Consider the following 12,028-nt stretch of genomic DNA (forward strand, 5'->3'; position numbering starts at 1 on the left):
GTTGCTCGGGTAACCTGAGTTTAGGCATGGTTAGTTCACCGGTTGGTAACAGGGGAACAAAGTCTCTAAGGAGTTTCACAGTGGAATCTCTTCTGATGAATGTTTGCTGGCAGATAAACAGGCAAAGTTACAGAACAAAGCAAAGGACTTTCAAAGTCTCTCTTCCAGCCCGGATGTGTGAACGGACGATGCAGTATATATCTCTTTCGTAATAAAAAAATAAAAAAAGGAAAAGACATTTTTCTTACAGTGTCTCAAAAAAAAATCCTTAAAATCCAAAATAACACTTTAACCATTACGCCTAAATGTGTAGATTTTCATATAATGAAAACATGGATTCAAAATGAATAAAGGGAATGTTTACTTTGCTGTGTTTATACACACATATAAAAATGTGAGTTAAAGATCATACTGTAGTAATGAGGAAAGGATTCAAACTCTCCTCACTCATCAGAAGGATGCCACACTCTGAATGATGACAGTAGTATTCTCTTTCAAAGTAGAAATTATATCTCTCTTTAAGTATAAGTAAAAGAAAAAAAGGAAAATCATTGAAGCACTAACCTTTTTAGTTTAAAGTTGCCTGAATGAAAACTAATACTCAGGACTGAACACAGAAATTGTCAAGTTTGAAAAGCCCAGATCCCTTACCTGTTATCCTTTAAACAATGTAGAGCAAATGTCTCCTCACTCTCTCTCCAGGTCAGATCTCTGGTGGATCTTCGACGCTACATAGAGGAGCCTATGTGTCTCCAACTGATGATCTAAAGTATAACCAGGTAGGAAATGTCTTCCTTTTGGAATAAAAAACTGTCAGTTACTCCTACAAAACACATCAAGCCAAGTTTTCTTTCGAAAGATTTTAACTTTTACATTTTATGATAAATTATTTCAAATTAGTTATGGGCACCTAATCACCTACTATTACTATTCATGACATTCATCTTCAAATGAATGTTATTTTTTCCTGTTATTGTTTACATGGTCCTTTTTGAGTCTGATAATCATTTTTGCACAGGAGTCAGCAGACATAAGCAATGTTGTGCAACACCACCATCTGCTAGCAGCTTTTATTACCAAATTGGTAACTAAAATAAGGCCGAATATTGTGTCCATCATGCCCAAAAACTATTATTTCACTATTACAAAGAGCTATAAGAATAGCAATACATAAGCACTTCTTTAACTTTAAATAGCACAGAAAAAGTGTAAATAACAAATGTAATATAATAAGGTGTAATAATTGAATTGAAAAACCTTTGTATGTAACCAGAGCAGACTATAGTGCAGAAATTCGTAAGTAGAAGAATGTGACAAGGCCAAATTAAAAAAAAAGGATATGGATATTCTAGTATATGGCAGATTCATTTAACTTTTTTTGCAATGAAGCAACTGATAAATCAATATAGAATAGGAAAAAAGGTATGTTTGCTCAAAAAGGTTCTAAACAGAAAGGGTTTACTCTTTAAAGTTATTTTTAAGTTAGTTTTTTTGTAGACAAATGACAAGGCTCCTTCATGCAGGTGGTACCAAACTGAAAATGTCAAGACATAATAAAAATGTGTTCAAATATGATGTATGCCAGTGGTGTAGTTTGCAATTATCTGCTTAAAAGCAGGTTGTCAAGAGGTTTGGTTCATGCCCTGCATGTTTTTTTACGCAAAGTGCAATAGAACTGTGTTTTAATAAGATATTAATCAATGGATTCGAGGAAATTTCATGTATTCAATATAAATAAGAAAGAATGCTATTTAAAAGGTAGTAAAAGTGTGAAAAATTTTATTTTGTTTATTATTTATGTTAAAAGCTTGCTTGAGAACGTCTGAAAACATGTTATTGTGATCCAGGTTTTAAATATGCATCCATGTCTTGCAAACGTGTTTGCACACTTGGAATGTTTTCACATGTTGTCATATTGCAAATACGCTTTTATGCATCTTGGCAGTGTTTTTTTGTTTTTTTTAAGTGCGGCATCCATTAATATTTCCACTGGTATGATAGGTAATGCAGGAACAGACCAAGGATAGCTTTATAAATGAAAATATACCAATGAATAAGACAGCAGATTGACAATGATGGCCAGCTCACCTGACAAAAGAAATTGCAGTGATGAGTATGAGATTTATAACCAGTTAAGAATTGTATTGCTTCATGATACACATCATCCTGCAAATGCAGTGAGGTTGCGGTACCATCTACACACATAACAAAACAGTAATAAATCAGAGGCAGGAATGTCATTAAAAAAAGATTTGTTCTTGTACAGAAAAAAAGGAAGTCCCATGTGTAAAGAAAAAAAAATGTTTTATCTCAATTTTCAATATTTGATTAAAATGACAGCTTAGTGTCAAGTCCTGTGCAGTTTCTATATGCTTTAGCCAACTCTAATGACCTGTAGGTTTATCTGAGTGACTAGTCTCAAAGGAAGTAAGTTAGAATGAAAAGTGTCAGACTGCAGACACCTTTGCACACCAGTAACAGCTTTTCCGTGGCTGTAAACAGCAGTGTTATCAGTGTAAAAAAGTATACAAGCATCAGTTATATGTAGGTGATGGTAACAAATAGAAATTAGATTGGACCTAAGTGGAACCCGTTGGCACACACTGTCTGTGATTTGACAGATCACTAGAAAACCAGCTTATACAGTGGTATGATCTGATAAACTAACATCTGGCAGCTTTTGACATAGTATATTATGATCAACAATGTCTAAAGCCTTTGACAGGTCAATAAAAAGAGCAGCACAGTAGTGATTAGCATCCAAGGCGTTAGAGATGTAACTTTTGTAGTTTCTGTTACTATACTGTGCTGTTTATAAATGATTGAACTCTTTCCAGGTTTCTTCTCAAGGCTTACCAGCAGAGCCCTATCCACCCTTCCAAAATCCCCCCCCACCCGACACCGGCAACTATGAGGACCAGGCCTTTTATGAGAGCCAGATTCACGCAGGAGGTCGCCCCCCGCAGGGTGAACTCAACATGCACCTACAGGGACTCAAGTCAACTGGAAACTATGTAGACTTCTACTCAGCCTCCCGACCCTACAGTGAGCTCAACTATGAAACAAGCCACTATCCAGCCTCACCAGACTCTTGGGTCTGAAGCGACACAATGATGGAGGAGGAGGAGGACAAGATGAATGATGGGGGGAATGGGGATAATTAAAGTTTGGAGTCAGAGCTGAGAGGACAGTTTGCCTCCCTCCTCATCCTCTCCCCTGTAGTTTCTGAGTAGCATTATAGATAGCAGGACAAAGGAGGAGGAGGTTGGAGCACTAGAATGGAGACATTACCACAGGACACTCCTTTCAGAGACGTCTGAGGAAGGCACGAGAGGGGGCGACGGGAAGAGCTGCCACGCATGTGCATGCACACCACCTACCAATCTTACACATTTTGTTTATGTGTTAAGTTTCTGATCAAGTGTTTTAAAGAGTGCTCAGCTTGGCAGGAGGACCTTGGACCCCTGAAGGATACGTAAAGGAGACAGATATGGAAAAAGAGTCAGAATGTATTGGGAAAAATGCTCTGGAGATCAAAAGGATGACAGTGATAGAAGAAAGTGGACTCCAGAACTGGAGGTTAAGAGAGATTACATGAAAGTGGTGACCTGTACTGTATATATGTGCTATAGTAACGTGGCTTGTAGTAATACGAAGCACAAGAGGCAGCTCTGTAGGACATTTAGTACTTCACTCGTACTTTAGTTTGGGCTTAAGCAAAGTGTCTCCTTCTCTGGGCGGAAGAATGGAATGTTTTTCTTTTCTCTTTGGTTTGATGTCTTTCTACTTTTTTAATTCCCATGTATAGTATTTGATGTCCCACTGTACATTGACGGAGATGCATTGTGTACTGTACATTGCACTATTTCTGTGTTATGTTTAGGCCCTTTTCTGCCACTGGGTCAGCCTCACCTTCTCACCTGAGATCATATGAAATAGCTGCACTTAAATCTCACACCACAGACATCTGTTTGGTCCAATTGTGAAACACTGGAGATGAACTGTTGGGTCACGGTGCTCCTTTCACTGCCCTGCTGTTTGCAGACAGTACAGCTGCCAAGAAGAGCTGAAGAGAGACTGATCTGGCATACATTCTTGCTTTATTTTTCTAGGCTAGCTTTTGCATTTCAACATCGTAAAATGTCTCCTTGTTGTTGAGGCAAAACCCTTACTCCAAGCGACCTGTCACACATTGTGTATATAACTGTGCCAAACAAGCGTAACATCCCCTCGGCTTAAAAAGAGGGCATCAAGGAGTGCGTCAAAAGGGTCCAAGTTCAGCTGAACGACTTCTCTGTTCAGACGAAGCCAGTTTGTACATGCTTTGGTTTTTCTAAACTGTGTTTTACCAAGATGAAAACTGTCCAACTTGCACTGACAAGAAGAAAACCACAAATATGATAATGTCAAAAGAAATTCCACTGAGGGACGGTGGGACCTGGCAGAGCTTCACTCGCTCAGATGATGTACAAATTAGTTGATTTCTGTGTTGTAAAATAATCAATGTTTGAAGTACAAAACGAAAAAAGGAAAAACTTTTCTGAGAGATGGGTTGCAGTTCTAACTTCATGGTAGACAAATCTGTTAATAGAGTATGGATATATATTATATAAATGCAAATATATACTTTTTATGTGCAGATGTGGATGTCACTTATAGCAGCAACATTAATGAGAAAAGACTTGTAAAAAAAAAAAAAAAAAAAAAGATAACAGCTACATGTAGGCCTTTTGTTCACCTCTTTTTTTCTGGTCAACACACTAAAATGTCAACTTTGTGTAGTAATGTCGTTGCTATGTGGGGTAGCGTAGTCCAGGGTCCAGGGTTCCAGGTTGTCACTGAATCAAGCCAATAAGGTGCTACATTTGTGACAAGTATTACCAACGTGTCGGTATTTTAACACTGCACAAAATATCTCTGGAGCATTAGGACTATCTACAGCGCCTTGCTAAAGTATTCGCACTCCTTGAAGTGTTTCACATATTGTTACGTAACAAAAAACAAACTTCAGTGTATTTGGATTTGAATTTTACTGGATAGAGCCACACAATGTGGGTGAGGTAAGGAAAAGGATACGTTTTTTTTTTTTTACTGAAAATAAAAGATTAAAAGTGTTGTATGCATTTTTATTTATCCCCACTGATTCAACACTTTTGGCTGAAATTACAGCAGCAACTCTCTTGAAGTGTGTCACTAAGAATCAGTTAGGGCACTGATTTATTTTGTACTGTTTCCTTCAAACTCACTTAAATGGAATTATATTTTAGCTCCATCAGAACTTTTAGGATTGTTGCCCTGCTGGAGAACCCCAATTCTCTCTGTATTCATGCATTCAAAAACACTCCTGCCTCACTCATTCAAGAACTGACCCAGCAGGGGTCGACCAATCACGTTGCGGTATTATGGTTTTAGGCGGGACATACAGCTGTGAACAAAGCAAAGGTTGTGAGCGCACAATCAACATGGCAGTGCAGGAGGAACCACGTGTAGCTGCTGCTATATCTGTTTTGTCAGAATACACAATTTTATCCAAGAATAACAAGAAGCACTTTGTGCATTTTGGATGGTAAATGTGTTTGTGCCTTTTTTACCAGCTGATTGGCTTAAACCAAACACTGGTAGGCAGGCTCTAAGTGTGGCATTGCCCAATCAGCTGTGAAAGTTGTGCTGAATATCTCTCCTTTCTCTGAATAGATCTGATGGTAGCAAGCCAAGGTTGGTAATGTCTAGAAATTAACTAGAAATTCTGTCAATTTTGTTTAATTAGAACTACTTTCACACTTTTTTTTTAGCTGAAATGTGACTGACTTTTTATGTGTGACTTTTTAACAATCGGTTTCCATTTTGCCACCAGAAAGTGAGTATATAGTTTTCTTCTTAACATTTTTTTCTCCTTTTAAGTTCTGGATCACTGCAACTCTGCCAAATTTAGCATTGACTTCTTTATTCAATGCTCTCCTTCCATGGGCTGCCGGTTAAGTTTGACAACCGTGTCTTAATTTTTGTGTAATAGATTTCACAGGAAGCTTTCCAGAGTTTGATTTAGGAATATCAGATCAAAGTGGGGGGGAAGGAATATGCACAACATATATTTCATATTTCTAATTCCTAACAAATTTCTTTAACTTCACTATATACATCATTCTCTTTGCTAGTGTAGCACATAAATCTTAATAAATCCCACCAAAGTTTGCGATTGTTGTGTGATAAAATGTGCAAAACCTCAAAGTGTATGAACACCTTTGCATGTACATCTATAAGCTGACCTCCTCAAGTCAAAGAGAAAAACTTGCATCCCATGAATGCATGAGTATTTTTGTCATCAAGTGACAAAGGCTAAATTGGAACAGCTGACAACAGTCCCTGGCCCTGCCTGCCAACTCTTTTAGAAGTCCTAGAGGTCATCTTCCAATGCTTAACAAGCCACTCATGACGCAGGTGTTTTCCACAGACACACGCTGGATGATCAACAGATGTGCTGTAATTCTCCGTGAGCATCGGGAAACTGATTCATGTATGTCTTTGTGATCCTTAGGCAGAAAGCCTGACTTATAAGACCTGTATGGAGATATAATGTCGGTTATTTTATTTTATTTTATGTTGCTAGACCAAATGTGTTTTAAAAAGACAATTGTGAATCTTTCTATTGCCTCAAACAGATTGCAACTGCTCCAAAAAAATATAAAAGGACCATTGAAGAACCTTTGACTGCCCCAGTTTGATTTCTTTGCTGCAGAAAAAGATGCTTCTTTGTTGTTATAAAACTGCATTTGATAATTCCAGTAAACCTTTATGGTAGGGCCTTCTTTTTCTGCGCTTTTGCTCTTTGATAGCCCTCCGTGCTGGTGAGGCTAATAACTACTGGCCCCTGCAGATGTGGCATTTATTGACAGCCGTCAGAAACACCTCCTGGCTCCTATTGATTGCTTTCACTCAAGCGCAGTCTGCTTCATGTTGCCGACTAGGCATGATGACAGTTTCTGTAAATGGGTCAAAAAAGATACGGATTTTAAAACCAATGTCCAGCAGCCTCCATGTTATGCAGCAATGCAACTAAATATTTAGTTGTAAAAATCATCTGATTTTTGCTATAATCAGCCAATCCCATGGTAGCAGTAACATCACCCCCAGCCTGCAGAAGCACAGTCAGGGTCTATAGAATCTATTAATTACAGATGAATGGCTGCATCCATGTGTGGTTAGGTAAATATGAAGAAATTTATATGATATAATTTTTCAACAAAGGAAGAATTATGGAGCAAAGTCTCAAGCAGAATCTTCATTCCCTAACTACATTGTTGTCACTCATAGCATTATCCTTAGTGAAGTCATAGGTTTTTGTTTGAGGCTTGCAAATCCACAGACATGAAATAGACAAAAGAAACCTGAGAATTTGTAAATATTTACTTTAGTCTACTTTATATCTTGCTATTCCTAGCTTTTATTAAGCATCACTTGAAGCATGGGGAATTAAAAATAACAAATGAGCTGCCTGACATGCAGGAGGAAAAGAAATTAGTTTATTTGTAATTATGACAGTTGTGGATGTTTTCTCAATCTTGCATGCTGCCACAGATTGTTGACCTGTGAAGGGTCATTAGTGCTCTCTGGTGGCCATAAGGGAAACTGTATCGCAGGTCAGGATGGCAGCCATTTTACTCTTGCTGGTCCATTCTGCCTGACTCTTCCCAGATGGTACTGCAGAACAAAAAAATCTTTTTGTAAATGCTACTATTTTTTTAAAAGCTCTCACAACAGCATGAGGATCATGATCTTCAAGAAATTTCCAGATAAAAAAAATACTTTTGGTGGTCAGGGTTGATATTTAAGAATCAGAAAGCAGTTTCTTTCTTTGCTTAATTGAAATGTTTTATGTCTTAATAGTGGCAATCATGTAGTTTACAGCAGTAACATGACCTTTGACCCTGAACACTGATTTAAAACATGCAGGTCTGTAGTTCTATAATCATATCTTTACATTCTCTTTGTGTATGTTTTTTTTTTTTTTTTAACAGGATATATATATGTACAAATTCAGGTTTCCTTCTCGCCTCATTAGTAAACAAGGCCTAAAGAGGGCAACCCGCCCTTTCCTGGTCAAGAACCACGGACTTGGAGAAGGAGCTAATCTTCATCACCCCCATTTGATACTCTGCTGCAAACAGCCAAGCGTACTGTTTAGGTCCCAGCCAGAAAGAGACAGCAGAGTCATATCAGTGAAAAGCAATGATGAAATCTGCCTGTCCCTAAACCAGACTCGCTTCTACAATCAATTGTCTCTAGAAGTCCTGTACATGAACATTTTTAATATGCCAGTGATGGAAGGCAGCCCTGCCTGAGTCCAACATGTCAATATTAACAGTAGCAATGTGAATTAGACTTCTGCTTAATTCGGCACAATGTAAAAATGGTCAAACGCATCTCTACGTCCACAAAACAAATGCAGACCGGTTGGATAAGTTCTAATAACCCCTTAAGCACTCTGTTGAGGGTGGCAGCGTGGTCCAGGACCGGGAAGAAAAACACACACCTACCTCCTAAAGTCACGGTTCAGCAATCAGATGAACTCTGCTTTCCAACACTCTTGTTTAGACCTTCCCTAGAAGGAGGGTGGTCCCCCCTGTAGTTACAATGGAGTCTAGGCGGAAGTTCAACTGAAGAAACTCATTGCTTTTCATACATCCACCTGCGACACAGCCAATCAGTTTTGAACCAAACCTCCACAAAAGCCAATCGGCATCCAAAGTTCATCTTAAAAGGCCTCCAATGCGCACCTGTCTGCTCCTGTGCGCAGGCGACGGATGCGCTGTGACTTCATTTAGATGACACAGTTTCAACCCACCTCCAGCCCCTCCACCACCATCGTAGCTAAAGCTTCATCAGAGTGTCACTCCTACCGGACTCTTACTGCGCTCCCTGTCTCATCTCAACCGGTGCGGCAGAAGACCACCATTTTGAGCCTGGTTCTGCCAGAGGTTTCTTCCCAACGGGGAGTTTTTCCTCTCCAATGTCGCTTCATGCTTGCACACCATGGACAGGATCTCTCAGCCTGTGTTATCCAACTGGACTTCCATCTTCCAGGTCCCTGAGTGAAGCTCCATATCAGCTCACACAGTCCACTGGATCTCCCCATAAAGCTCAGCAGACCATCTGGCTAACCAGCAGTCTACAGAATGACCAACTTAATCTATCTCCACTCCACCACCAGTTTCATGCCTGGGGGGCAAACAGCCCTATTCTTTGCTCCTGTTCATCCATATCTATCAAAATTAAGTGCTATCTTTTCTGCCGAGGTCTGAGTGATAAAGACAACGTAATTGTATCAATAAATTTCTCCTAATTGTCTTTTCTCTTTGTGTGAGTTTTTCAGATTGAAACACCCTCGGGTCCTGTAAAAAGGAACCCGGTCTGCCAGTCCACATCTACATACTTTGGAGATATGGTCAGATTTCATGCAGCCTGTTCCTGCAAATATATTATCCTAGATAAACTACTTCTTCCAGCTGTTTCATGGATACATTTTAAATGAAAAGTAGAGTGTTAAGTGGATACTGAAAAGCTGCACAATGGACATGACTACCAGGCTAAATAAACTACTCCGCCAGTTGTTTACTGCTCTTTATTTCATTATATAAAATACAAATCGATTTATGGAAGTAATGAAGAAACTGTTGAACTACTTTTAAATCATAAAACTAGGAATGTTAAATAGAACAATGTTAACAGTAAGGATAATTTCATTTGTCCATTATTTGTAAATGTAAGTAGAAACATTAGAACATTGATTTGTTCTGAATAAAAGCCACTGCTTGAAATCCTTTTTTTGTTTTTGTAAAGACAAAATCAAAATGCAAACCAACAATTTATAAACATTATATGAATGAAATTTTAAAAGAATACCTTAAAGTTTTAATGTTCAATGTTTTTTTAAACATTAGCAACATACAGTAAACCTATAGAACAGTAGCAGTATTCTTGAACTTGAAACAACACTTTTACAATGAATTTTGGATATGTTCTGTTCTCCTTGTAAAAAAGTGGAATGTAATTTTTATAATCCTTATTTTTGATATCCATAGTAAAAGAGAATATATATATATATATTTTTTTTATGAGGAATTAGCCTGTTACTGATCTACAGTGTGACACAGGTGAGAACCCTCCTCAAATAGATCAATCTTAGGTGAAAAATAAGCATGTTTTTTCTAGTGGCTAATTGAAGACATCTGACCTGTGGTAGTGTTAGTTTGCCGCAAAGTTTGGGCAACGATTATTAAGTTTCATGTCATAGTATGTGATCAGTTCCAGAAAATCTGATCAACATTTTAGGGTTATAGCTGAATGTTTATCAGGGCAAAATCTAAGGTTATAATGTCCACTTGAAATCTAAAAAAAGAAATTGGAATGACAAAGTGGTCAATTATAAAAACACCATCTAGCTATCTGAAAATCCTAGATAGATTATATATCAATATTAAAATGTATTAATGGTTTCTATGATGAGAGATCAAACAGTTAATTGTCCTAACTAAATACAAAAATACATTGATAAATGGTCAGTATGATATGCAGAAGCATACTCTTATCATATGGGAATGTTATTGCTTTTATTCAGTTTTTCACAAATTGTTTGTAAAATCCAACATTAGGGATGTGGTCCCCAACAAATGAATGAAGCGTTTAGATACCTGATATTAGCTGTTAGGGCACTCCAAGTAATCTGTAATAAGAGCAAAAATAATTTGATGGAAGTGATGTACTCAGAGTTTTTTTTTTTTTATTTGTCCTTGGAATTCAAATTTTTAGTTTCCTGTCATAGATAAACGAAATAGGCTTCATGAAGGTTAACTTGCAGCTGAGGAAATAGGTAACAGAGCAGCCCCATGCTCAATAATCAAAATGGCTTTGAACCATCTAAGACAAAGAAGAAAGAGGCATAGGAACACATTATTACTTCTGATCATTTGTATCTCATTAAACCAGTGCCATGCAGTCTAGTGTACAACAACCATCTGTACTAATGTTCCCTAAATGACTGAATGCATGAAAGGAAAGGAAGAAAACACAATTTTATAAACTTAAAAATAAATTAAGCAAATATTCTTTTTCTGACTTTCAACTAGAACATATCTAATCCCTCACTGTAACCTGGCATAAGCCGGATTGTTGTTCAATTTAAATTCTTCACAGTATGCATCTGGAAAGGCTCCTGGGGAAAGTGTTTGCTAAAGGGAGGGACATTCTATACAATTCTTCAAGCTGATTGAGTAAATCACCAAGTGGCATCCGCCTCCCATGTCAAGCTTTTAATCAATCACAGCAGCAACTGTAACGAATCACATTGAACAAACTCTTACCAAATCTGGTCAGCACATGCAAACAGCCTCAAATCCGCAATGGCACAAATCACATCCCTTTCCTGTTGTTTTAAAAAAGAAATAGAGCTAAAACCTGCGCAGCCATGTTTGTTTTGCTTCAGCCTTCTCTCTCTGTTTAGCTTGTTGACGTTATACATAGCACTGCATTTTATTGGTTTAAAATATTTCTGTATAAAGGCTAATGAATCTATTGGCTTCTGGCTAGATGTAGTTTGTGTATTTGTGAGATTGTGCATTCACAAATCTCACAATAATTCATCTTGCTTGCAAGGCAAGGGATACGGAGCTTGAACTTCCAACACAACAGAGCAACTGTTTCTACTGCTATTACTAGTTAGCTTTTCATAATTAACATATTACTGTGATAACTGTCTTCCTTGTGGAACAAAACAAGTTTTTGTTTTTTTATGACATTTTCAGTGTGTAAATTTGCCATCTGGCAAACAGTTTGAGCAAACTGGCACTTCTAACTGACCCTTAAGAAATAAAAAAAATCCCACGTGGGTTATATTTAGTCAACTTGAGTTGAACAATGGATAATACATCTAAGAAGACTAATGAATGCTATTTCTTTCTTCTGGGATAAAAAAATACTTTGCTTCTTTTTAACTCTCCGTCTTTATGTATCAAATAAATGTCAAATTAAGAAG

General features: G+C 37.7%; 1 protein-coding gene across 10 annotated transcripts in view; it reads left to right on the forward strand.

The window, feature by feature from the left end:
* The window catches only part of LOC107091684 (catenin delta-2-like), a 196,579-nt gene extending 191,519 nt beyond the window's left edge, over positions 1–5,060 (forward strand). For all 10 annotated transcript variants that reach the window (XM_015385752.1, XM_015385755.1, XM_015385756.1 and 7 more), the window contains 2 exons: positions 703–779; positions 2,838–5,060. In XM_015385752.1, the coding sequence (XP_015241238.1) occupies positions 703–779; positions 2,838–3,101 (341 nt within the window). In that variant the 3' untranslated portion in view covers positions 3,102–5,060. The remainder of the gene's footprint in view (positions 1–702; positions 780–2,837) is intronic.
* Positions 5,061–12,028: the final 6,968 nt, after the last annotated feature.

The sequence above is a fragment of the Cyprinodon variegatus genome, unplaced genomic scaffold, assembly GCF_000732505.1.
Source record: "Cyprinodon variegatus isolate N-32 unplaced genomic scaffold, C_variegatus-1.0 Scaffold347, whole genome shotgun sequence".
NCBI classification, from domain to species: Eukaryota; Metazoa; Chordata; class Actinopteri; order Cyprinodontiformes; family Cyprinodontidae; genus Cyprinodon; species Cyprinodon variegatus.